Source organism: Pseudorasbora parva, chromosome 1 (genome assembly GCF_024679245.1).
Source record: "Pseudorasbora parva isolate DD20220531a chromosome 1, ASM2467924v1, whole genome shotgun sequence".
In the NCBI taxonomy this organism is placed as follows: domain Eukaryota; kingdom Metazoa; phylum Chordata; class Actinopteri; order Cypriniformes; family Gobionidae; genus Pseudorasbora; species Pseudorasbora parva.
In genome coordinates, this window is record NC_090172.1 from 65,162,324 (window position 1) to 65,190,288 (window position 27,965).

At 41.8% G+C, this 27,965-nt stretch overlaps 1 protein-coding gene across 1 annotated transcript; it reads right to left on the bottom strand.

Annotated features, from left to right (window-relative positions):
- Positions 1–332: 332 nt before the first annotated feature.
- On the bottom strand, positions 333–25,223 carry LOC137080594 (C-type mannose receptor 2-like). Its single transcript, XM_067447583.1, has 4 exons — positions 25,187–25,223; positions 24,729–25,094; positions 1,186–1,521; positions 333–1,021 (listed from the first exon to the last, which is right to left on the bottom strand). Exons 1-4 carry the CDS (start codon positions 25,221–25,223, stop codon positions 657–659), a joined length of 1,104 nt encoding a protein of 367 aa, XP_067303684.1. The 3' UTR covers positions 333–656.
- Positions 25,224–27,965: the final 2,742 nt, after the last annotated feature.

Sequence of the window (27,965 nt, forward strand, 5' to 3'; positions counted from 1 at the left end):
TATATAGGACCTAACATATTTCAATAAATGAAATGATTTTGTGTGGCAGGGCACCTTTAATCAAATCTCGTTGTCTCAAATGTTGCGGGAAAAAAAAAAAAAAAAAAAAAAAAAAAAAAAAAAAAACATTAATAGTCAATCAAATCGACTAATCAAATAAAACTCATTTATTAGATAGAATCTGAAATGTACATGTTTTGAAAGTGACAACATCAATATAAAAACTAAATACCAAACAATAACATCAACAACAAAATATGATTTTTGCATATTGTTTACATTTACTTGAGACACTTCTGCCTTTCTAAGAAAAATATATTTCAATCTGAGACTGACATAATATTATTCTTAAAAGCTGCTGCTCACAGAATCACAACCCGTTATTACTACAGAAAAACACACCAGATATGCAAAGAGATTCTTAAAACACACACATATATTGTGTTAGTATTTCAGACATCTAAAGAACAGTAATCATTGGTGTTAGAAAACTTTAATAAGATCACATTGTCATGATAATTAACATAATTACAATAAACTTCAAGACTTTTAAAACACAATTAGTAAATTTACTCAGAAATTACTACATACAAATCAAATATATGAAAGTAAGTATGAAAAATTTATAATGAAAACACACAAACATTCACATGTTTTCACTCATCATTTGTGCAGATGAAGTTGAGTTTGTGAGTTTCAGGAAGGCTGACCCAGCGCTGATCTCCTCCAGACTGAACTGCTCCTTTTCTCTTCTCGAGGCTGCAGTTTTCCGGTGTCGTTCCGTTCCCTGGAGCCCAGTTCTGATAGAACATGTTCTCTCCGCTCAGCCAGAGCCACATGTTCATGATGCAGTAGTTGTGTAAACCCAACCACACCTCCGCAGTAGACGCCGCTTTAACCACATTCATCACACGACGCTGCATCTCCTCTGAATGAACCGAGACCAGATCCACATGATTCTGTCTGCAGTATCTCAGAGCTTCAGGCCACGTCAGGTTCTCTTTGATCAGAATCAGTTTATCTGGACACAAAACAAACCACAAGCAAAAACTAGAGAGAGACTGATCAAAAACAACATGAAGAACAAACACTGTGGAGGAATCTGTCATGTCAGACATGTAGCGTGAACTTTAAGATATCTGGAGGTGATGGATGGATTGTGTGTGTTTGAGAGGATCTGCTCACCTTCATGACACACAAAAGGATATCGTCTGTCGCAGGGCTCGTCTATCCATTGCCCCCCAGCGTTCTTACTGATTGCAGTACAGTTTTCATTACCTCCACCATTATTAGGTTCACCAGTACTCCAGTATCTGAATGAGGAGTTGCTCTGATCTGACCACTGCCATGAGTCTCTGAACAGACCGATCCAGACTTCATTAGATATGTGACTATCATTGATGAACTTCTGAATCTGTTGATTCTCATTCTGGTTCCTCACACTGACCAGATCAATGTGATTCTGTCTGCAGTAACTCTGAGCGACTCTCCAATTCTTCATCTGATTGACAAAGACGAGTCCTGTGCTCATTTTAAGAAAAACACACAGAAACAGATTCAGGAGTCAGTTTGTTCATTAGTCTTACACTGATTTATGGTTTGGATGTGAATAAGAGCAGCGGTGGAGCATCAGAAACACTGATCATTCAGAGACTGATTCTACAGCTGATTATGTAATAAATATTCAGAATAAATTCATAATGATTTTCTTGGTATAACATTATCAGCAAATGTGTGCATTTCTGTGATATTAGCATTGCATCTTTGTATTTCTCTATTATGTTTTTTTTCACATTTTTCTCTGTAATACTGGATTCAGACACAAAGATCTGAATGAGAGAAACATCAAACAGATGAATAAATTAATATTGTTAGAATATTATTAATAATATAAGTAAGTTTGTCTTGTTTAGTCTGATTGTTTTGTATGTTGTCATGAGAATATTCAGAATATATTCTTGATGATTTTGCTGATACAACATTAAATCTGCACTGGGTAACTTTTGCTCTCGGGGTCCCCCTACAGTTGGGAAAAATAATGCAGAGGTGGACAAAGTACACAACTCTATTACTTGAGTAAAAGTAAAAGTACTACTGGTCAAATATTACTCCGTTACAAGTGAAAGTTGTAAAAACAGATTTTTACTCAAGTAAAAGTACAGAAGAATTTGTTTTCAAAAGTAGGCCTACTTTAGTATAAAAGTAAATTTCCTTTTTTATGCCAATGCATTATTTTATTATTGTTGTATAAATGCACACTGTCATCATGGTTTAAGCCATTCAGTGATGCTCCATCTGACGTACTACCATATGACTAACTTAAACTCATTTAAATACTTGTATATAAGTTACAAAGTTCTTTACAAAGCTGCTGTCACTTTAAGGCCGAATGCACAGATCCAATACACTAATACACATCTGATATTCTCTTAATTTTACCATTCTCTTTCTCCCAGACATTTATATTTTTAATATTTCATAAGACATGCACCAAGTGTATGCCAACTAATCTTGATTTTTTAAACTGAAACTTTCAAAGTATGGCTATGGGTGCACACACTGTGCCTGAAAACCGTCTTCTTCCATTTTGCTATCAACAGATCAGTGTTCAAAAAAAGTTGGGGAAATGTACATGACCCTATAAGAGTGATTCATGATAAACTGTATGCAACAACAACAACAAAATACCTTTTAAAGAAGAAAAAAATCACCCACCGACTTTCAGAGCTGCAACAGAAACAACTTTCGACCTTGATAGAAATGTAGTGGAGTAAAAGTCATACGTTTCCAGAAAAAATAATACTCAAGTAAAGTACAGATACTCAAAAAGTGTACTTAAGTACAGAACTCAAGTAAATGAGCTTAGTTACTGTCCACCTCTGAAATAATGTCCTCAACTACTGTCGTAAGCTGTCATCCTACAACAGGGGATGCCATCGCGCGTGCATTTGTTGACATGACAACCCTGATAGCCCTGAACTAGTGATGCGCGGGTCGTCTCATAACCCGTGGACCCCGTATGTCTATTTAATGGTCGCGGGTGCGCGGCGGGTTGTAAAAATATATACAGTGGTGCCGGCGCGTGTGAAATGTCTTCATCCAGATAACGTTACAGTCAGTGGCTTATGTTTCAGCATGTCTTATGAATATAATTTCATGGGTTTTATTTTTTTCAAACGCCAAATAATCACGATGCTCACGTTTACAAGCCAGCGTCATTATAGTAGTCTATTGGTTAGCGTTTTACAGAATCTATATGATACTTCAGTTCACTGTTTGAGTGGTAGCTCACCGTAACAAGCAGGACAGCATTGGTCGGGCACGCCTCCTTCAGCTCACGCCGACGAGCAAACGCTGGTCACATGTTGATCCTCGTCCTGCCTTTAATCCCATCACTTTTTCGTTTCCTCTTATTGCTTTCCTCCAACAAAACCTTTTCTTTCTTATTTGTCTGTGCTGCTTCGGACATGACTATATTATCTGACGAACAAAGTTGGGCTCGCACGTCTGAATGTAAGGAAGTGTGTGTGTTGGTGGAAGTGACGTATATGCCGTAAAGCAGTCGAATTTTGTAGTTCTTTTTGTTCTCGGGTTACTACCCGAAACCCGAAGTTTAAAAGTACGATTAAAAATGATACAGACCCCATCAGGCTATGGCAGACTTGTCATTAAACCTATTGTAAGTCGATTTATCATCACAAGAGTCTTGAAAAATATATTATGAAGGTTGAAAAGTTACCTAGTGCTGCTTAAGAAACTTTGATTTTATTCTTTTTTTTGTGATAATTTTATTGCATCTTTATATTTCTCCATTATGTTTTGTTACATGTTTCTCTGTAATACTGGATTCAGACACACAGATCTGAATGAGAGAAACATTAAACAGATCAAGATGTTTCACTGCAGGTTAATGTCTTTATTAAACCTATCTTTATAATGAACCAAATTGTCAATATTTTACACAAGAACAATTAAATAGTAAAGTCAATATGAAACAATCTTTATCTGTAATACACTTCAAAAGTAGAAGTACTAAGAGTTTTTGCTAAAAAAAAAAAAAAAAAAAAAAAAAAAGACTATTTAAAGGGTCATGAAACCCCCCTGATGCAGCGGTGTTTTTTCACACCTTCGATTTGAAAAGGCTTGTTAAAAGGGGAGTGGTCGACTGTGAAAAGGTGGGATGATATTGTGTGGAAAGAGGGAATGGTTTGCATAAATAGGGGAGTGTCAGTAGGTGATAGCAGCAGTTACAGCGGTTCTGAGACATGTTCTTGGTTCCCGTTGGCATTGTTTACCACAGTGAGAGTAAATGAGGGATGAGTACAGCGAATGAGAGAGCTATGAGTGGCGTGCAGCAGAGATCGCAAATCATTCAGCTCTTCAAACCAGCATAATTCAGTGAGAAATGAAAATAAATGTTATTCTGCATGACGAAATATTTTGAAAACGTGATAAAACTATATTTGTCCAAATATGCACGCTGTTTGGCAAGATGAACAACGCGCCGACGTGATAAGAGAACGTGAACCACCCAACATGCGATGTGATAGAGATGTGTAATTCTAGATCAGGGTAAAAGCGAAGGGGTTTGAGGGTTCATAGTCTGGACCGCACATCTGAAGCACAGAGCGACGGGCGCTGGGTTGCCGTGACGATCCGCGCGGTCACTTGGGGCAGCTAAATATATATTTGTCCAAATATTCACTCTGTTTCACTAAGAGCCCGAACACATGCGGTTTAGTGCATGGCTGTGACCACAAATAAAACAGAGAGGACGTGGCTTTTTATTCTTTTTGATATTTCATCAAAATTATTGTTCATTAGCCTACAGATTGGTTATTTTGCACTCCTGACATAAATTAGATAGTCAACGCTTGCAGTTTTGCATGCGATTGCTCAGGTTAATTTTACTTTACCGAGCCTTTGTAGCAAAGGCTTCCACAGACAGCGCCGGTTACAGCTCGCTCGGCGCCCTTATGTTATTTCGTATTAGCACAACGCCTAGCTTTCCGTGACTTTTCCGCACGCTGCTTTCAAAACTTCTGCACCATTTCTCTACAATAATGATGGAAGGCGAGCCTGACAGAAGTAACAGTCTCATGCATATTAACTACATTATCTTAAATGCATACTACAGCCAGGGATTGGACTGAATGAGCTTTATGTCATGAATATATATCGAGAATCGCTCGGAGCGGTCGACGTCAGCATGTGCCCAGCAGCACATACTTGGGCCGAAAAGCACACGCTGACGTCAGCATTTGTGACGTTGGTCCAACTAAGCTTTTCGAACCAGACAGAAATCGCTCTGAAAAATGCAAAAATAATTATTTTCACATATGAATACCATTAATGAGTACTCTTAGTGTTTTCAATGATGTGCAGCCTATACATATCTGTTTACATCTCAAAAAAAAGTGTTTTGGGGTTTCATGACCATTTAAATAGTTTCGCAAAGTTTAGTATAGTGGCTGTTTCTGAAACATGGCTAGAGGGAAGACAAAAAAGGAGGTGGAGTTGCTAATTTACAATGCAATCTAGTGAATTCTATGTCAACAACAATTGATAATGTCTTAGAATGTGTGACTGTTGAAGTTAAAATTGAAAAATGTAACTGTTAGTTGTATGTAGCCTATAGGACTCCTATGGTTCGCCACTTGAAACCTTCAATGAATTAATATTAGATTCGTATCAAAGTCAAAGTGGAAACAGGACTTATATTGTCTGTGGGGACTTTAATGTCAACCTGCTTAATCCGGGAGAACATAAAGGGACCACAGATTTTATTAACACCTTTTATAATATTACATTATTTCCAGTAATAGTAAAACCAAGCAGGATAACAACATCATCAGCAACATTAATAGATCATATTTTCACTAATGAAATGGATCAATTAGATGCAGGGCTTTTAATAACCGATATTAGTGACCATCTACCTGTTTTTGCAGTTTTCCAAAATGTATTTAAAGTAAATTCCAGGTCAACATATGAGTCCAGAATTGTGAGACATAGAACACCAGAAGCAATAGAGTCTTTAAAGAGGAATTGAGCAGGCAACATTGGGATGAGGTCTATATTTATGAAAACCCAAATGAGGCTTATGATATTTTCCTGGAAAAAATATTAAAAATGTATGACAAATGCTGTCCACTTAAATCAATTATAGTTAATAATAAAATGCAGAAACCTTGGTTTACTAATAGCATTGTAAAAGCTTGTAAGAAGAAAATATATAGTATCATTTTTTTTAAAATGTAGAACAACAGATGCTGAAAGTAAATACAAAGAATATAATACTAAATTGGTAAATATAATTTGTCAGAAAGGCTGTCCTAGGAACTAATGTTATTGTTCCCTTATCGAGGGAACTTCCCACTGCGTCGAAACGCTTTGGGGATGCTCCCTAAGCATCAGCGAATCTGAAGTCTGAATAAACACTAGTCCAATCCGATTGGTCGTGCGTGATGACGTCATTGTGACGGCGTACCTGGAAGTATAAAAGGGGAGCCGGCGCATAATGGCGGCAGTTATTGCTCTTCAGCATAGCGCTCTCTGTTTGGTCTGTCTATTTACTGTTGTCTGTCCAGTTGCGAGTGTGTGTGTGAAAGATTTATTTAAAAAGTATGGAAGAGAGAAGGAGTGCATTTAGGCAGTGTGTGCATCCGTGTCCCCGTTACATCTCGGGATCGGATACACACCTGTTATGTGTGCAGTGTCTGGGTGTTCAGCAGGCTCGGGCGGCTCTCGAAGGAGCCGCCTGTGAACACTGCGAGCGGCTGACACTCAGACTGCTCCGCTCTCGGCTGGCCGTTTTCGATGAGACCGGCCAGCCTCGTGAGCCCCGTGGTTCTGGACCCGCGGTCGCTGAGGCGGCTCGGCGTCGCAGATCATGGGGCTCACAGCGGGACTTGTCAAAGGGTTTCGGGACTGCCGCGGCACTTTCCCAATCCTCCTCTGACAGTTCCGACGATCTTCCTCCCCGTGTGGAAGCCCGCTTGGCGGCATCTTCCCCCGGGTTGGAGGGTCCGATGCTTGAGCTGTCTGATTCTGAGGAATTAGATGTGCTCAGCATCGAGGCGGGTGACGTTAAAACACCATACACACTGCTTCACTCATAAAATAAGGTGCTCAGGCAGTCCCCGAGGGGGCTGCCTGTAGTAACCCGGTGTTCTCCGTTCCCGTGCGGAAGCCCGCGATGCGGCTCTTCCCCGGGAGGGAGAACCAGATGCTTGAGCGATCTGATTCCGAGGAATTAGATGTGCTCAGCGTCGACGGAGTGAAGCAAACGAGAGCTCGCCACCTTATAATGCAGGCTCGATCTCGCGTTGCCGAGGCAGCGCGTGCATTAAGGGTCTGCAACAGAAGTGAACACACGCTATATGTGTACATGTGATACTGTTTAGCGAGGCTTGCAGTCAGCCCCTGAGGGTGCTGGCTGTGGTCGTTGAGAAATGTCTCGTAGCGTACAGAAACGTGCGTTTTCTTGTGTTTCAGCCTCGCGCCTGTGGTCTTTCATCTCGAGGGATGAAAGCCAAATATGTTGGGAACGATTCGAATCTCGCGTTGCTGAGGCAGCGTGTAGATGACGAGTAGTTGAATACATATTTAAACAGTATGGCCTGGTGATTAGGGCTGCATTTAATTCTGAGGAATTTAAATTAAACATTATCTGACTTTGAGGAGTTAGATATGTCTATTCAGCCTATCTTTCAGCATGTTCACGTGATGGGTGATTATGGTGGCATTTATTTCTGAGGAATTAAATGGGATTTATCTAACTTTGAGGAGTTAGATTATCAGCCTATCATCCCAGTTGTGTTCACTATTTGGGTGTTTTTGGTGACATTTAATTCTGTGCAATTAAATGGGATTTATCTGACTTTGAGGAGTTAGGTATTTCAGCCTATCATCCAAATTGTGTTCGCTTGTATATTTATTGCTCCCGGGGAATGTTCGAGATCGCCTCCTCTGTGGAGTCTTCTGGAAGACGATGCTGCGATCCGCCGTCTACGACGCTCGGGCCACATTGGCTTCCAGCGAACGCATGCTGCGCTAGCCGCCTCTAGAAAGACTGCAGCTGGGCAGCAAACGCGTTCGCACACCGAAAATCCTCCCTGACTAAGCCCTGCCGGGTGGCCGCTTCAGGGGGTCGGGCAGGAGGCTCGGTGGGTACCAGAGACCAGCCTTGAGAGGCTGGTTCCCCTAGTAGAATATATCAGCGCATAGTCATTATGCTCCTGAATATATCTGCTTGGGCCCTGTGTACAATGGGCAAAGGGTGCAGACTGCAGTTCAGTGTTCCACCACCGGGGTTCATCGGTGTGGCCTGGATAGTGGTGTGCCCAGCCCAGTGGCCTGCTGGCCAGCCCCCTCTCCAGAGGAGCGATCGAGGTCGCCTCCTCTGTGGAGTTTTCTGGAAGTCGATGCTGCGATCCGCCGTCTATGACGCTCGGGCCACATTGACTTCCTGCGAACACATGCTACTCTAGCCGCCTCTAGGGAGACCTCGGCTGGGCAGCAAACGTGTTCGCACACCGAAAATCCTCCCCGACTAAGCCCTGCCGGGTGGCCGCTTCAGGGGGTCAGGCAGGAGGTTTGGTGGGTACCAGAGACCAGCCTTGAGAGGCTGGTTCCCCTAGTAGAATATCTCGGCGCATGGTTATGCTCCCGAATATATCTGCTGGGGCCCTGTGTACCTTGGGCAAAGGGTAGAGACTGCAGTTCAGCGCTCCACCACCGGGGTTCATCGGTGTGGCCTGAATAGTGGTGTGCCCAGCCCAGTGGCAGGTAGGGAACAGGAAGTGTGCTCCCTGAGGGTAAAGGAGGCTATATTGTGTATCCCTCCGCCAGACAGGGAGTCCGGCTTTACGGTTGCTACCTCATGGTTCCCAAAGAGGATGGAAGGGTGCGTCTATTATTAAATCGGAGGTACTTGAACCGTTCTCTGAGGAGATTCAGGTTCAAGATGCTCATTATCCCATCGTGAGTCAGATCCAGTTCGAGGACTGGATGTACCTAAAGACGCATATTTCATATCTCCATCCTTCCTGCCCACAGGAGGCCTGAGGTTCGCTTTCGGGGGCGAGGCGTACCAATATCGGGTTCTTCCCTTCGGCCTCACTGTTAAGCACATCACTGTGAAGCACTTTCAGAGAGTGCTGGGGCACATGGCAGCAGCGTCCAACGTGATACCGTTCGGCCTGCTACACATGAGACCCCTCCAGTGGTTGTTTTCCCCCAGAGGGAATCCCTTTCGTATGATCAGGGTATCGCGCAGATGCCTTCGTTCCCTAGTCATATGTGTAGCCCAGTGCTAAACTTGGGCATTATAGTGCATTGGAAACTGGGTGGGTTATGGTTAATCCCGTCTTACTCTCAAAACCAAACCACATGACTATTAAAAAGTAAACGTTTATTTACTTTACATAAATAATAGTGGACACCTTATTTTTGAATAAGTAAATATTCATTTTACATAATTTCAAAGGAGATCAATATTGTGAAGAAAGTGATTAAAACTAAAGTTTAAAGTATATATTATTTGGATAAATGATATTATCAAAGGGTTTGTATTGCTATTACTTTATTCTTATTGTTTTATTGGTCATTTGTGTATTCATGCCATATAGTAGATCGTGTTTGGCTCAGGCACGTAAAAACGTGAATACACGCGAGAGGCGTGTGAGAGGAAGTGCTGGAGGGCGTTTTTTTTTCTTCCTCTCCTCGCATTGAACAGAACACGTTTAGAGCACGGGACACTCGCACGTTTTGCGGGAAAGAAAAAGACGCTGTAAAGACCCAGTAAAGTCGTTGAAACTGAGTGGGAGGCTAAGAGAAGAGGATCGCGAACTCGTGATGCGGGTGAGCAAGAGATTGAGTGAAAACGGGGGTCGGAGATCAGCCTGACGGAGCGGGAGAGATCGGAGCGGAAGCCGTGATCGGAGGTCGCCGAGCGAGCATAGTCACAGCGGGCATACGCTGGGCGGAGCATGTCGGTTCATCGCACCGCACCTGAGCATCCGGACCAAAGTTTTCCACACTCTAAAAGCTTCGCAAGAGTCCTTTCAGCGCACTCAATGTTTTGCAAGACCCAACAGGCCTGCAACGTGTTTTTCTTCGTTAAAATCGGTACCGTGAGTAACCTGGAACATGTGTGCATGTGTGTTTGAGTGGGCCCACCATCGCATTTGCTAAGTTCTCATTACAGGACACTTGACGCGGTTTTGTTGTTTTGTAAAGTGTGAGTGAAGCTATTAGGGTTTCTAGCTAGATTTAAAGGGGCTAGTATTTAAGTGTTTGTGAGATATTTTGGTTATTTATTGTCGTACATTTGCTAATATTGTGAGTTCAGGGAAGCTTTTATCTTTTATTTGCCAAATTATTTTATTCAATTAAACAAGGGTATTACCCTATTGCTTTGCTAAACAAAAAACTTCTCTGGGTCTTATTTATGTGGAAATAGTTTTGTGTAAAAAGGTTTTACAACACATTAGAATCTTATTAGGTGCACCTTCGTGGTATCCACCTGAATTACATCGAACCCAAGCACCCCCCATTCTTGTAAGTAATTCACAGAGTGGTTGTACGGGTGCTACATATGGAAGAAACCTTGGTTTCTGTCCCAGGGGCCAGTGTTGGGAGCATCCTGTTGCCGGTAATCCGTTTCAACAGACGCCTCCCTCACTGGTTGGGGCGCGGTCATGGACGGCCGCATTGCAAAGGGGCCCGTGGGAGGGCCGTCATTCCTCCTGGCACATGAATTGCCTGGAGATGATGGCGGTCTACAAAGCTCTCAGGAGTTTTTTCCCGGACCTCCGCGGCCAACATGTCCTGGTGCGGACAGACAATACGGCTGTCATAGCGTACCTCAATCGCCAGGGAGGGTTAAGGTCGCGCCCTCTGTTCAGACTGGCGCATCTAATCCTCCTGTGGTCCCAGGGGAAACTGTTGTCCATCAGGGCAATGTACGTCCCGGGGGTTCAAAATCAGGGAGCAGACATCCTGTCGAGGCAGGGGCTGAGGCCTGGGGAGTGGCGGCTCCACCCCGAGGTGGTGGAGGCCATGTGCGAGAGGTTCGGCCCAGTGGAAATGGATCTGTTTGCGTCTCGAGAGACGTCCCACTGTCCACTGTGGTTCTCCCTCACGCATCCAGCCCCGCTGGGGTTGGATGCCATGGTGCAGACGTGGCCGAGGCTGCGTCTGTACGCATTTCCCCCGATTGCTCTGCTCCCGGGAGTCCTGGAGAGGGTCCGTCGGCAGGGGATCAGTCAACTTCTGGTAGCGCCCCGTTGGCCGACTCGAGTTTGGTTCTCAGATATCATAGCCCTGCTGGCAGGTCATCCATGGCAGATTCCTCTGAGGAGGGATCTCCTGTCTCAGGCGGCGGGTACGATATTCCACCCCCGGCCAGAGATCTGGAACCTTTGGGTCTGGCCCCTGAGGGGACCAGGTACCTAGAGGCTGCCCTGTCGGCAGAGGTGGTAGAGACCTTACTCAGTTCCAGGGCTCCGTCTACAAGGAGACTGTACAGCCTCAAGTGGAATGTGTTTTCCACTTGGTGTATGGGGCATGAGGTGGACCCAGTTAACTGCCCAGTGGCTTCAGTGCTGGAGTTCCTTCAAGATTGCTTCTCTGCGGGCCTAACCCCGTCCACACTCAAGGTGTACGTGGCTGCCATTGTGGCTTTCCACACTCCTCTGGGTGATGGGCCTCTGGGTAGGCACCAGTTGGTTGTACAGTTCCTCCGTGGGGCTCGGAGGATGAGGCCTGTGGCTCAGTCCAGAGTTCCAACCTGGGATCTGGCAGTGGTTCTCGAGGGGCTGGCTGAGGCCCCCTTCGAGCCATTGGAGTCAGCAGAACCGAAAAATCTGACCCTCAAGGTGCCTTTTCTCCTCGCCATTACCTCTCTGAGGAGAGTGGGAGATCTCCAGGCCTTGGCATTAATGCCGACTTGCCTGGAGTTTGCCCCGGGTGGAGTGAAGGCCATCTTACACCCTAGGCCAGGCTACGTGCCTAAGGTCCCATCGAGGGTGGTCAGGTCTTTGGTTCTGCAGGCATTTCATCCTCCGCCTCACGTGACGGCGGAAGAGGTGAGACTTCACCTACTCTGCCCGGTCAGGGCACTCAGGGTGTATCTGGCGAAGTCTGCACAGTGGAGGAGATCACAACAACTGTTGGTGTGTTTCGGCTCACCCAAGAAGGGGTTGCCTGCGTCTACTCAGACAATCAGTAACTGGATTGTCCAGGCGATAACCATGGCTTATCAGGTGCGCAGTTTGCCTTCACCTGTAGCCATGAGGGCACATTCCACCAGAGGTATGGCCTCTTCGGTGGCACTCCTTTCTGGGGTCCCCTTGCAGGATATCTGCGAGGCGGCGGGGTGGGCTACCCCACACACACTTTTATCAGGTTTTACAGCCTGGATCTCCCTGCGACGCCTGGCGCGAGGGTGCTCCAACCCTAGTTGTGCCCGGTTTCCGGCTTCACACTAGGACAGGCGCTACCCTCGGTGTGGCCTAGTGGGTACTCGTTCCCCAAAGCGTTTCGACGCAGTGGGAAGTTCCCTCGATAAGGGAACGGCTCGGGTTATGTATATAACCCTTGTTCCCTGAGCACTGCGTCGTTCCGCCACACCTCGGCACGCCTGGAGCGCATGCTTCAGAGCAAAGAACTGCCGCCATTATGCACCGGCTCCCCTTTTATACTTCCGGGTACGCCGTCACAATGACGTCATCACGCACGACCAATCGGATTGGACTAGTGTTTATTCAGACTTCAGATTCGCTGATGCTTAGGGAGCATCCCCAAAGCGTTTCGACGCAGTGGGAAGTTCCCTCTCAGGGAACAAGGGTTATATACATAACCCGAGCCGTTTCCGCACGTTCCGTAGTGACACGCACCGGTAGTAGATGACAGTCAATCTTCGTTTATGCTGCTGGTTATGCAATGTTTAATGCGTTAATGCAATACATGTAAGTACATATGTATATCATATCTGTGTCATGCATGTGATTGATCTTTTCCGATTTGTATATTGTTCGAGTTTTTCTACTTTTTTCTGCCGTAATGTGCAGAACTAATCTGCTGAGTCATTACGAGTCATCAGCGCGCTAGTGTTCTGATCTGATACAGCGCGAGTGTTTGTTTACTATCCACAACTTTTCTGCAAGTTTTTTTTATTTATTTTTTTTTTATTAGAACACAATTCTTCACAAAACACAATTTACAAAATCTCTCATTGGGAGACTAAAGTTAAGTAGAACAAAATATAATAATACAAAATAAATAAATAAATACAAATAGGCTAATATAAAATAAAATAAATTAAGCAAGGCGTTACATTCCATAAGGCATGTCAAAATTCTACACATACATGATAATTTTTTTCAGTCTTTAAATATTCTTAAAATAAAGTTATATATTGAAGCTTAGCAAATTATAATGACAAATAATTTGAGACATCTTCACATAGAGAGTAAATGTTATCACTGGAATCTTTCAGAAGTTTCACAGAAGCAAAGTATCCCCTCAGTTCAATTTTAAACACCACTAAGGAAGGATTTTTGTTTTGCCATTTACATTTATGGATGCGGTATTTACCCATAATTGTTATGATATTGTAAATTCTAAAGAGTTCTTTAGGAAGATTTTGATTACCAAAAAGAATTTGCTCTAACTTTATTTGTGTGATTCTCTCCAGCCAAATCATGACATCTTGCCAGAATCTTTTTGTCACTGAACAAGAGAAAAACAAATGTTCAATAGTTTCATCTTCCTTTGAACAAAACACACATGGCTCCACTTCAAAACCAAATCTCTTTTTAAGCATTGCTGCTGCTGGGTAATATCTATTTGAAATTTTTATTTGCATTTCTTTGATTTTGGGAGGTATAAGCCATTTCATGAACTTGATGTACTTATTTATTAAGTACATCAAGACATTTTATTATCATAATGCCTTATTTTTATATTTTGGTCAAAATCATGAAATAGCTTACCTTTGAAAATTTTGCTTATACAATTAGTATTGCGTTTTTTGCTATTTAGGGGAATTTGGTGTAGTTGTAGTTTAGGCAAATTTATTTGACTTTTGGGGAAAAAAAGTAAATAGCTTTGTATCCCCCGTGGGGACCCGGGGTAGAATAGGTCCCTAGCACCCCCTTGCTGATCGTAAGAGGCGACAAATGAGGCGTCTTTTTTGCCGTAAGTTGCAACCCGTGTCTGGGGAGGACGAGAACCTGGTATTTAATGAATGTGTACGCTGCAGCTACTTCAGGTCCAACACAATACTTTGGCTTTGAATTCACATAGATGGGAGGTTTGAAGGACCCGGTCCAACCAATCGGCTAGTCAAGATGTACCCGAAAGGGCTTTGGCTTAGGGTCAATTGGGTAAAATGAAATGTATGTTCCTTTTTCTCAAGTATTTCACCCCTGTATCCTTGGTGCATATCTGGAGGATTACCGTGGCTCTGTGCACCCCTTTGTTGGGCTCCGAGGTGGGTGTGGAGCAGGAGTGATGAAACTCAAATAATTAAAACATGGCAAACAAAAAACCTCAAAACGACGGATGATAGAACAAACTTTGGATGATGACTCGGATACTGGATGTATTTATTCTCAAAAGAGTGAAAATTGGTAGAGATTTATACTGGTAGAATCACAAATAACATTTACATTTACATTTAATCATTTAGCAGACGCTTTTATCCAAAGCGACTTACAAAAAAGGGGAGAGTAATAGAAGCAACGGAACAGACAAGGCCAAAAACCTGTAAGAGCTGTAAGAAATCTCAATTAATTAGCACAATACACAACAATTTTTTTTTTTTTTTTTTTTTTTTTTTTTTAAATAAAGACAGACATCTACAACAAAAACTCACGTCCGCAAAGTGCCGAACACTGGATTTTGATAGCTAAGATAGCTACAACCCATTAGGACTAAGGCTGTTGCCCCAGCTGTTGTCGTTAATGCAGATTCAGTGGCCCAATGGGTTGGTTTTGTATTCTAGCTAAACGCGCAGCAATAGCCATCTACAACAAAAACTCACGTACGCAATATACAGAACACTGGATTCTGATAGTTATGATAACTATGTAACATACCCGCCTGAAGGCACAAATCCGGATGAGAGACGTAGATATGATCCAGGAGTGTGCGCTTTTGGTCGTTGCTGTGGTGATCAGTAAGTGCTATTCTGTATTGGTCAAGTGCAAATGGAAAAGATGTGTCTTAAGATGTTTTTTAAGAATGGCTACAGACTCGGCAGCACGAATTGAGATCGGCAGGTCATTCCACCAGGTAGGAACGGTCCAGGAAAATGTCCGTGAGAGCGATTTCATGCCTCTTTGGGATGGAACCACGAGGCGCCGCTCGCTCGCAGGACGCAAGCTTCTGGAGGGTGTGTAAGTCTGAGCAAGTGAATTTAGGTATATTGGTGCAGAGCCAGAGGTTGTTTTGTAGGCGATAACTAGTGCCTTGAATTTGATGCGAGCAGCCATTGGCAACCAGTGCAGTTTGATGAAGAGAGGCGTAACATGCGCTCTCTTCGGCTCATTAAAGACCACTCTCGCCACTGCATTCTGGATCAGCTGCAAGGGTTTGATAGTGCATGCTGGAAGCCCAGCCAGAAGAGCATTACAATAATCCAGTCTGGAGAGAACAAGAGCTTGAACCAGGAGTTGTGCAGCCTGTTCTGATAGGAAGGGTCTAATCTTTCTAATGTTGTATAAAGCAAATCTGCAGGACCGGGCTGTTGCAGTAATGTGGTCAGTGAAGTTTAACTGGTCATCAGTCACAACTCCAAGGTTTCTTGCTGTCCTTGATGGAGTTATGGTCGATGAACCAAGCTGAATGGAGAAATTTTGATGAAGTGCTGGGTTGGTTGAGAAAACAAGTAATTCTGTCTTTGCAAGATTGAGTTTAAGATGATGCTCTTTCATCCAGTCAGAAATGTCTGTCAGACAGGCAGCGATACGAACACTGACTGTAGGATCATCTGGTTGAAATGAGAAGTAGAGTTGAGTGTCATCCGCATAGCAGTGATAGGAGAAGCCGTGTTTCTGAATGACAGAACCTAATGATGACATGTAGATGGAGAAGAGAAGTGGTCCAAGGACTGAGCCCTGTGGAACCCCAGTAGCTAGATTATGAGACTTAGACACTTCACCTCTCCATGACACCCTGTAGGACCTACCAGAGAGGTAAGACCTGAACCACTGGAGAGCAGATCCTGAGATCCCCGTCCTCTTAAGTGTTGACAGGAGGATCTGGTGGTTAACTGTGTCAAAAGCAGCAGACAGATCCAGCAGAATGAGCACTGAGGATTTGGAAGCTGCTTTTGCCAGTCTCAGTGCCTCAGTTACCGAGAGCAAGGCAGTCTCAGTCGAATGGCCGCTTTTGAAGCCGGATTGGTTGTTGTCTAGGAGGTTGTCCCGTTCAAGAAACGTAGAGAGTTGATTGAACACAACTCGCTCAAGGGTCTTTGCAATGAAAGGCAGAAGGGATACCGGTCGGTAGTTTTCTAAAAGTGCTGGATTCAGAGAGGGTTTCTTAAGCAGTGGGGTTACCCGAGCCTGCTTAAATGCTGTGGGAAAGGTGCCTGTGTGAAGAGAAGTGTTGACGATGTGAGTGAGTGCAGGAGTGATTGAAGAAGAAATAGCCTGAAGGAGGTGAGTGGGAATAGGATCAAGTGGACAGGTAGTAGGGTGATTGAAAAGGATGAGTTTAGAATTATCTGCCTCGGAGAGTGGAGAGAAGGATGGAAGCGTGTTTGTGTTAGTTTTTGAGATGTGCGTGTCAGTTAGTGATGAGGAGAACTGTTTGCTAATGAGAGCTGTTTTGTTGGTGAAAAATGATGCAAAGTCATCAGCTGTAAGAGTTGATGAAGGAGGGGGAGGAGGTGGACAAAGGAGAGAGGAGAATGTTTTAAAGAGTTGGCGAGAGTCAGAGCAATTGTTGATTTTGTTGTGGTAGTATGTTGTTTTAGCAGTGGAGACATTTGTAGAGAAAGAAGAGAGAAGAGACTGATAAAAGGCAAGGTCAGTATTGTTTTTAGATTTATGCCATTTCCTCTCTGCCGCCCTGAGTCCAGAGCGATGTTCACGGAGAACTTCAGACAGCCAGGGGGCAGATGGGGTGGGGCGGGCTGGTCTGGATGAAAGGGGGCAAAAACTGTCTAAGGAGGATGTTAGAGTGGAGCAAAGAGTGTCGGTAGCACTGTTAGTGTCCAGTGCTGAGAACTGAGCAGGTGGAGGGAGTGAAGATGAAACCATAGTGGATAGGCAAGAGGGAGAGAGTGAGCGTAGATTACGCCGAAAGGTAATCTGTGTAGGAGTACGTTTTGTATCAGGAGTCAGTATGAGGTTAAGAGTGATGAGAAAGTGGTCTGAGGTGTGTAATGGAGTAACTAAAGTGTTGTCTGTGGAGCAGTTGCGTGTGTAGACCAGGTCTAATTGGTTACCTGATCTGTGAGTAGCCGTAGTAGATACTAACTTAAGGTCAAATGAAGTCAGTAGAGTGCTGAAGTCTGCAGCTAGGTGTTTATCAAGATGGATGTTGAAGTCGCCAAGCAGAATCAGTGGAGTGCCATCCTCAGGGAAGCTAGAAAGTAACACATCCAACTCCTCCACAAAGTTACCGAGGTGACCTGGAGGACGATAGACCACTACCACATGGATTTTAACAGGGTGAGTAATAGTGATTGAGTGCGATTCAAATGAATTGGCCGGTAGAGACGGTAATGGATCAAATTTCCAATCATTTGAGATAAGCAAACCAGTACCCCCACCCCTCCCAATAGGCCGAGGAGTGTGTGAAAAAGTATAATTGCTTGAGAGGGCTGCAGGAGTGGCAGTGTCCTCTGGTTTGATCCAGGTCTCAGTTAGGGCCATGAGGCTAAGCTGAGAATGAGTCCCAATAGATGAAATAAAGTCTGCTTTGTTTACAGCCGACTGGCAATTCCAGAGACCAATTGGAATAAAGAGTAAAGTAGCAGAGGATGTTAGGATATAGCGCAAATTATTAGGATTACGGAGTCTCGTGCGTACGGAGCGTGATTTACGAGTGCTAGTAGTTATAGTTGAGATTTGAAAGCACATGGTGAAAAGGCCAGATAGGAATTAGAGCCGAACACAAATAATGAAAAGGAAGATGATACTCAAGTGCCTTGCCGGGGTCCTTGCTCGGGAGGAGTTGCACTGGGAAGAGTTGAAGTCTTTACACTCGTCGGTCTTCACACAAGGAGGGCTTCACACTGCCGCTTCCGCTGCCGCGGACTATCACGCTATTTATACTCACTTGAGTATCGTTATTGAAAGCAGCTGGGAACGCCCCCAACAAACTCGCTTCCCAACGTGGCAATGACCAAACAAATGCTAACTCAACAAATGCTAACTCCCACACACACCGAGAAAATATACCAAAACTAATAATACACACATCAGCACTACACAGACACACTTATCCAACAACAAATGAACAAACAATCAAATGAGAAAAGTTACAAACACTTACAGAGTAGTTGTCTATCAGTCAATTGAATTGAACAAAATAACAGACATGCCACTTACAAAATTGTCTCCATTTGCAATACAGAAAGGTATTTCAGGCATCACAGGAACAGTGAAAGATGTTAAAAAGCTAAGATCTGGACAAATACTAGTAGAATGTAGGGCTGGGCGATATAGCCAAAATTTCATTCGATATCCTGATAATGATATACATAACGATATAGCAATTTTTCTGTTAATTCAGTTTATGAATAGTCTATACAAAATTGCAATGTGGAAATGCAGTTTGAAATGATATACAAAACAAATAAAGGTAGTATGGACTACATTTTATTTAGAACCTTTTTTTCAAGCAAGACTGTTGGTAAAGTTAACACCTGCCTAGGGATGTTAACCGATGACTGTTTGACCGATGGTTGACCGTTTGCGGGACTCGTGTTTCGCGCTGTGGGGGATTTAAAAAAAGTGACGTGAGTGGAAACGAGGCGGCGGCGCCGGGACTGTGTGTGTGTGTGTGTGTGTGTGTGTGTGTGTGTGTGTGTGAGAGAGAGAGAGAGAGAGAGAGAGAGAGAGAGAGAGAGGGAGCGCGGCTCGCGGCTGTTATTTCAAATAGCGCAGCATAAGCATATTTTAAACTAATCGGTTAACCGGTTTCAACCGGCTAATGAGGCTCGGTGGTCGGTCAAGAAAATGTTTAGTTTTTCGCCATCCCTACACCTGCCATTAAAATATTTCAATATATGGCTATGGTGTGCCACGCGTAAAAGCCCATTGCAGCGTCGGTGTCTGAAGTTTGTTTTGAGCGCTTATGCCACCACTCTGGCATAATTACTCTGAGAATTACCCTGGTCTGAACCGCGTCTACTACCGTCTTCCTCCATGTTTGTTTATGTATTGCAGCGTGCATGGGCATGCCGTGGCGTGAGGTGCATCTTGACATAAAATTTTGCCGTAAACGCCTTATCGTGGCGTAAGCAATAGAGCCTTATATAAAACGATAGACATTTTCTATTGTCCAGACGATATATTTCGTCATATCACCCAGCCCTAGTAGAATGCACTAAGAAAAGCCATGCTGAAAACATCTTGCATGCAACTATGCTGGCAGATGTACCAAAAAAGGTTTTTTATCATCCATCATTGAACAGTAGCAGAGGAGTTATGCGTACTAGAGAGCTACATGACATGGATGATGTAAATAGTAAATAGTGTGAAAAATAGTGTTTTTTTTACACGTGAAACATGAACTCATGTTATATTGCACACTGTAAACATAATCAAAGCTTCGAAAACACGCGAAGAAAGGGACCTTTAAGGGATTTTTTTTTTACCTCATACTGAATATGATCGGGTGAAAGCACATTTTAAACAGGTAGCACTTATTCACACACGTACTAATCGTTCTCTCTAATGCATTCAAAAACATATTGTAGTGCTTACCTGCTTACAGTTATCAGTAGCCAGTAGGTAGCCTATACAGTTATTCTATTATTCTATTATATGATTTTGAATGAGCAGAAATCTGTATTGATCTGTAGATAAAATAACTGATGAAAACGTTCATCTTTTCAAACTTCCCTAACAAAATTTACACTGCAAAAAGCATCAATGATATTTAACCAACAAATTATTTGTTTACTGAGCTGAAAACATTACAATTCTATGACATGGTAGATTTGTGTACTACTGTCACAATTCACCAGTGTGAGTGCCCGTGATCACAATCAGAGGGCACTCCATCCCGGACTGTCACTCCATCACAAACTACATTACCCATAATCCTTTTCCTAGGACTCATTAGCGCTCACTAGCTGTGTCTCATTACGTTAAATTTCGAAGGCTGCGTCCTCCGGAGGACACGTCCTGTGTAGGATGCAGTATATGGAGCGTCCTCAGTCAGAATTAAACCAGACGTCCTTCGTAGGACACACAGGCAGGAAGTATCACGTTGCTATGCCAACAAGTTCAGTCTCGTTGAGCTCTCACGCCAGTTTATATGAATGAAAATTATTTATAACTTGAAAATTACTATGAAATGTTTCTTGTCTTGACAGCAATGTACTGTTCTAAACGTTTAAAATGCACTAAACATTTGTAATCTGTTTGAGGTAATAGAGCTTAAAAAAAACAACAAAAAAAGCTTGAACTACTTAATTTAAACAACACACCTACGCTCACATGTATATCTGGCGGTGGTGCCGTTTGTTCATATAATATTAAAAAAAATATTACGGTTGTTAACAGAGACGCAAAGAATTATGGGTTATCTCCAGTTGTGAAGGCTACACCTCATGCACACTCCGAAGTCCTGTGAAAGAAGGACGCATTCGAAGGTCACATTTGGAGTGTCCTTCTCACTTTTTTGAAATGAGACGGCCTTATGACGTATACAGCCTTCAAATGCGACCTCCGGAGGATGCAGCCTTCTGAAATGAGACACAGCTACTGTTTACACCTGTGTCTCATCACCTCATTACCTCTGCCTATATATACCTTCTTCACTCAGTCATTCAGGGCGAAGTCTTGTTTAGTGTCACAACTGCATTTCGGAGCGATTCCCTGGTTTCATGCATCTTGGTCTTTGATTTCTTGCCTTCTCCGTGGATTACCCTTTTGCCCGTTCCTTCTGTTTTGTTTGCCTTTTCGGACTGCTTGCCTGTGTTTGACCTTTTGCGTGTTTTATGGACTATGACTTTGGATTACCCTTCAACTACTATACTTGTGTTTAAGGCAAGACAACACTTACTCCCACAGTCCTTGCCAGCTATTTTTAATTTGAGAGACAGTAATTATGATCTTAGAGGGACATATGTGTTTAATATACCATATTGTAGAACCAATTTAAGAAGAAACTGTCCATCAAATAAAGGTGTTGAGGTGTGGAATAGCTTCCCTGATGAATTAAAAAAGGCTAATTCATTAATACAGTTTAAAATACTTTATAAAGGATTGGCAATGAAAAAATATAACAAATGATGATGGTAATGATTACTGATGGTAGTGGTAATAATAATAATAAATATAAAAAATATAATAATAACGATGTATGTTCTTCCAAATACACATTGAGAATATCTTATATTTGATATATTAAATAAATGTCAATTAGTGCTGCTTGTGTGGAGTTAAGGGCAGACATAATAAGCTTTAGCTTCAGCCCATACACCTTTGGTCAATAAGAGTGTACATTTTTTTTCTTTTTTTTTTATATATATATATTTGTATGGTTATGTATGTGTGCATGCATATACCGAATTGTATGTATGTACCCACATGACTTGTGCTATTTTGTGTAAAATGATTTCAATTGGAATTTTGCTTGTTGGCCAAAAAAACTAAATAAATAAATGTGATCAGTGCGAACTAGTCCTGAGAAATACGTCAGTAAATATTTTTTGTAGTCTCATACATACAAATAAACATTGTCGGAATATTAATAATAATGCAAGTAAGTGTTTGTCTTGTTTCTAGTCTGATTGTTTTTTATGTTGTAATGGACAATGACTACGTTTACATGGACAACAATACTCCGATATTAATCTGATTAAGACAATACTCTGATTAAGAGGCTACCATATAGACAGCGATTTCTAATTACCTTAATCTGATTAAAGTCATAATATAACTAAACATAAATCGGATTAAGACGTGGGGTATGCCTATTTTAGTTGCATTATCGGAGAGCATTACAGACATGTATATATGTATAATCTAACTATTAACGTCGTGTCGGAGATTTCACCGCATTTTGTGACAGGACACAAACGTTACGCACAACAGGAAAGTGCAGAGGGGAGGCTTTGTGGGTTCGAGCCTCTGCCCTTTTTGAAAATTATTCAAAAGCGCCCCTTTCAACAATCATCGATAAAATTGTGGCCAATAAAACAGAATTGGAATTATAATTAATATAATAACGTCTACAAACCAGTAACAAATGGCGGAAAAGTCCCGTTTATCTTTTACGGATCTGTCAGTCTGAAATGTCGTTGCCATAACGCGTCGCTATGGGCGGTGTGTGTTTTACTTGACTGTTCATTGTGAACACTGCGTCCTCTCTATATATATTTATTTTTGTTGTAATTATTATGCTCATTGTAAAAGTAAAATACAATAAGTTTGTATCGGTAATCGTGAACCAGATGTCAGATAACGCCTGTGGCTCGACGGCAGGAAAAACAATCCAAACAGTCACGATTTTTAAACCTTTTTCATCATTAATCAAAGATATTATTCTAAATGTAGGCTGTCAATAAGGAGGAAAGAGGGGTGGTGTCTCTTCAAAAAACAGAAAGAGACAATAGATAATATTACAAAAATAAATCAACGTAAATGTATATAAAACATTAAATTATATAAAACTTATATAAAGTATATAAAACTTCTTAATGTAAACACTGTCCAACAGCGACACCCGCAGGTGAAGTTACAGTGAGTTTCCTGAGCCCATAAAATTAACAGACCTGCCAAAGTCACGCTATGATTGGATGTTGGAGAACATAGCGTGGCATGGGGACGTAATGACGTGCCATAATCGATCTATGTTCTATCACATGTAAAATGGGAACATGAACGGATTACTCTAAAAGCAACTCATGTAAACACCTTAATCAGAATATTGTCTTATTTAGAATAAGGTCAATAATTAGATTACTGCTGTCCATGTAAACGTAGTCACTCACTGTAAACCCTAAAGTTGTCTTTACTTAAACAAATCAAGTAATCTTGACTAAATATTACTAGTTTAGTCCAAAAACTCAAAAAATATAAGTTAGTATAACTTATTATCCTACAAAATACATAAACTTAAGATTTCAAGTTGAATGAACTCAAAATCATAATTAATTAAAATAGCTCGCTCTGGTTTTGCTTTGATGTGATTGGCCATGCCAGGAGTTCTGTCTGGCAACAAGAACTAATTCACTGATTGGAGGACATTTACAAAAGGCGGCCCTTTTCTGTTGCTGATTCAAATTAAGATGGAGACTTGTTCATTGTGTGCAATCTTAAAATCGGTAAGTAAAAATTCGTAAGTTACTAAACATAATAATAATATGTGAACTAACTTATAACTAACCAGACTGACTTTATTTCTGTTTTAATGAAAATAATAGTTTGGTTGGAAGTCACCATGATGGAGATAAGTGTTTGCTTTAGTTGGGCTCTTGACCCTTGACTGTATAATAATAATATAATGTTTCTCTGGCTGCTTTGTGTTTGAGAGACACATTTGGGAAGGAACACAAAGTCAAGAGAAAATATCAAGTGATGTTGTTTAATCATTGACGATGATAACATCATCATGTATTGGCAGAATCCCTGATCTCATGCTGAGTCTAATGCTGTGGTTGTCAAAGCAGTTATTAATAGTTTTGAAATATTAATACAAATTTCCATGAGATGGATGATTGTTTAAACTAAGTATCTTCAGTTACTGTAACTCAGTTATAAGTACATTCAACTTAAATCTTCTATTCCATTCCATTATGGGCTTAAGTACATTGAAGGCAGTCCACTTCACTTATTCAACTAATGCTTCATTACTTAAAAAATTTAAGGCAACGAGTTACCTTGGTTTTTTTAAGTAGATTCTACTTATCCGGGTTTACAGTGCTGTGTCTGTGTGAGTTCACTTAAAGTTTAAGAATTAAGTCTTTACTGATTTGTGTTGAGATCCTGAAGCTGAATGAATCGCGCAATATCACACAGCTCTAGACGTTCAGATGTTTATCACACACTCACATCTAAAATGTTTTATTCGATTCAAACATCTGGTTGAAAACAAATAATTTCTTTGAATTACAATCTCCAAAACAAAACAAACTATATCATATTTGTGTAATACGGGGAACAAGTGAACACAATAAAATCACGCTGACAAGACAAGAACTAACCTTTGTTATCAGGACAAGAGTTTCCTTCATAAATATCAAGACAGAGCAAGTTGTTGTATGTCTACTATATGTAGAAATTGTATGCATTCATGAATTCATTACACATTATATTGAATTTATATTTTACAGTAAACATTTAGCAGATTTTTCTTTCTCTAGGATACAAAAAAAAAATCTGTAGTTGAAAGTGGACAAATATACACAATTTTAGTGTCTCAGTGTTGTCACAATCTGAGTTCTTAGTATTACATTATCAAAAAAATGTGTACAGTATATGGTTCGTCTTTTAATAAATGAATGTTATTGTCATTGGAGCTGCACTTACTATTGTTAGATGAACTGCAGATGAAAGTCCAGCTGTCACTACATTTCCCATCATACCATTGTCCATTTCTCATAAAAGCACACTCGTCTTTGCCATCGGGTTGTCCAGATCCCCAGTTCAGATAGAGCGCAGGATCACCTGAAGACCACTGCCATTTATTAACACTCGTCCTCTGCAGCCCAATCCAGACATACAGACCTCCTCCACCAGTCACACACTTGTTCAGCTCGTTCATGTCGTTCATGTTGTCAACGGTGGCCAGATCTGTGTATTTCTCTCTGCAGTATCTCTGAGCTTCAGTCCAGGTCTTGTTCACGTTTATAAAGTGATACTGACGCTGAACACATTCAGATACGGAGCAGAGAGCTGTGAAAGAGAGGGTTTGATTTAATGCTTTTGATAACAGGGTCAAACCTGATGAAACTATAAACCAGAAATAAAACTACAAACACACTCACCAATGAGAAGAAGAACCAAATATAGAGTTTGCTCCATTTCTGAAGAAGAAACACATTGAAAAACTCAGAAATCAAACATTCACTGATTCATTTAGGAGTAAAATATGACAGTTTCAGTTTCTTAACAGCAGCATTAATGAAACACATAATCATTCAGACAATATGAACATCTCAAAGTCTAATTGTGTGTGAAGAATGAACATGTGAGTTGTTCTTACTTTAGAGGTTGTGTGTTTCTGTCCTGAGTCTGATGTTTCTGTCTGCAGCTTTAAACTACGTGATTATTATATCTGCTCTCATCCCTCATTCAGCGCACCACATCATTTGGTTATTTCTCTAAAAAGCCCCCATGTCATATTTCACTTCCTCTACGTTTGTGTATCTGTCCATCTCATTCGCCTTATTTGCATCTCGCATGTCTGCGTCATTATCAGTCAATATGAATATGGACCTTTATATTTATGTATATATATTAACAGTCTCAATTTATATTTTACTATTAAAAACTAAACAGCTTTGTTTGATGCCATTGCTGCACTGTATAACTTGTTACATCCGGTTAATTTACCGTATGTTTGTGTTTCTCTGTTTTGGGTCACTTTTAATCTGGTTCTGTGTGAACCAAACAACCCACTTATGATCTGATGAGGGTTGAGTTCATTAGTGAAGACAGGTGATACTGGTCACTGAGAGCCTTTAATAACCGGAAGGGATTTGAGGGGATATTTTTAGGCTTTAAAAAAGACAAAATGAAGAGAAAAGAAAGATATTTTCCTTTTTTTCCTTTTCTTCTAAGAGCTGAGACTTCTGGTGTTGAGGAGGAGACGAGATAAAGACATTAAAGTAGGCTGACCAAACATCTTGTTTTCAAGTCCTGCCCTGGCCCTAATTCAACAATGTTAATAATAATAATAATAATAATAATAATAATAATAATAATAATAATGATAATAATAATAATACAATTTATTTATAATGCACATTATATTAAACAAAATCAGCTCCAATGAGATGGCCTGGTGGTCAGACACACCCAGATCATACACCAAGAGGTTTATAATATGAGGAGAGTTGGAAATGACCAAGTCCAGAGTTTGCCCCCTAGAATGAGTGGGTCCATCCACATGCTGTTGGAGATTGAGGCAGTCCAATAATTGCAGAAACTCAGCTGCCAGGTGGCAGGAGGGGGTATCTACTTGAAATTTAAAATCTCCTAATATTAAAATGTTGGCAGAAGTAGAGCAGAGTGTTGTGAGAAAGTCATGCATCTCAGAGATAAAAACAGAATTTGTTTTTGGGGGCCGATAAATAAGCAGTATTGTCAAAGAAAAAGGGGGTTTACATTTAAAAGCAAGGTATTCAAATGATGACACTGTGGGCAGAGGGAGAAAAGACAGCTCCAATGATTGTCTATGAATTACAGCTTAGCCACCCCATGACCAGTGTAACAGGCTTTCTCCAGATAGCTGTAACCAGGAGGACAGGCATCATTAAGTGCTGAGTAAACTGCAGGCTGATGCCATGTTTCCATTAAGCACATAAAGTCTAATCTCTTATCAATTATGTGGTCTTGGATGAAAGATGACTTATTTGTGAGGGATTGTGCATTAAAAAGTTCTATTTTGAGTGTTGCTGGGGTGGTGAATCTCCTTATTGGCCGTAAAACACTAAAATCCACTCCACGTTTTCTGTCATGCGCTGTGCTAAAAGATCTTGCGGTCTTTCCCGTGCAATCCAGTTTAGATTGGTGAGATCTCGCGGTCTTTCCCGTGCAATCCAGTTTAGATTGGTGAGATCTCGTGGTGTTTCCCGTGCAATCCAGTTTAGATTGGTAAGATCTCGCGGTGATTCCCGTGTTACCAAAACGGAGAGTTGTTGTGATGATGTAGCAGATGTGTGACGGAGGTCCAGATGGATGGTAGGTTCATGCAGAGTTTTCAGGCTGATGATAAACTAGCCCGCGACGAGAGCCTCTATGGATGTAACGCGGTCTGCGCAGATGTCCAAATTCCTTAATGACTGCGATCCACACCCAAAATGTGCGGTCGTTGAAATTTAGCAGGTGTGGGATGGAATATTTAAGCTTCATGACGGCCGCTGGAAGGTTTTGACTAGCGCTATGCATTATAGAAACACAGAGCTGGAACACTGTCAGGCACAGCGAGACGATGGTCCATACCATAGCAGAGGAGTGTATGCGTCACCTAGTGACCAACGTTAAATAAAATAAATCAGGTCCCAGCCAGAGAAACAAAACAGACAGTCAATTTGTGGGTACAACAAATAGTCTTTATTGGGACAGCAAGCACTACTAGAAACCGTGTTACTTAAAGGAAAAAAAGTCAACTACAATGATGTCTCTGAAGCTGTTTGGGAAGAGGTTAAAGTTCGGTGACTTTGCAGCAGGTCGCTCCAACGATCCTCCCTCCAACAGAAGTCAAGCAGACACGTCCAGAAGATCACGGCAGTCGTCCGACCCACAGGAGAAAGTTATGGCACTCAGCAACAAACCGCAAATGCTGTGGGAGATCCCGGTGTCACCGAGACAGTCTTCACAGCAACACTGGGCCCAGGAGCCCAAGATGGATAATCCAGAGGCTAGAAGAGAGCACCAAGAATGACCACTAACGTCACAGATAGCAGGTCACACTTACACTGTAGTACGATAAAATATAATTACGGCCCTTCAGGCAGCATTAGAGAGCGTTGAGGAAGGTTCGAGGGTTAGAGAGCGTTGGGGGAGGATCGAGGATAGCCACAGTCTTCGGGACAATGCCAG

What these genes read in the sequence shown, in the direction of transcription:
- LOC137080594 (XM_067447583.1), bottom strand. Translation starts at nt 25,223, where the DNA reads ATGGAGCAAACTCTATATTTGGTTCTTCTTCTCATTG. An exon ending in CTGCAGTTCATCTAACAATA is followed by an intron (nt 1,522 to 24,728) that starts GTAAGTGCAGCT and finishes AAATGAGCACAG; the next exon opens with GACTCGTCTTTGTCAATCAG. An exon ending in TCCTTTTGTGTGTCATGAAG is followed by an intron (nt 1,022 to 1,185) that starts GTGAGCAGATCC and finishes TTTTGTGTCCAG; the next exon opens with ATAAACTGATTCTGATCAAA.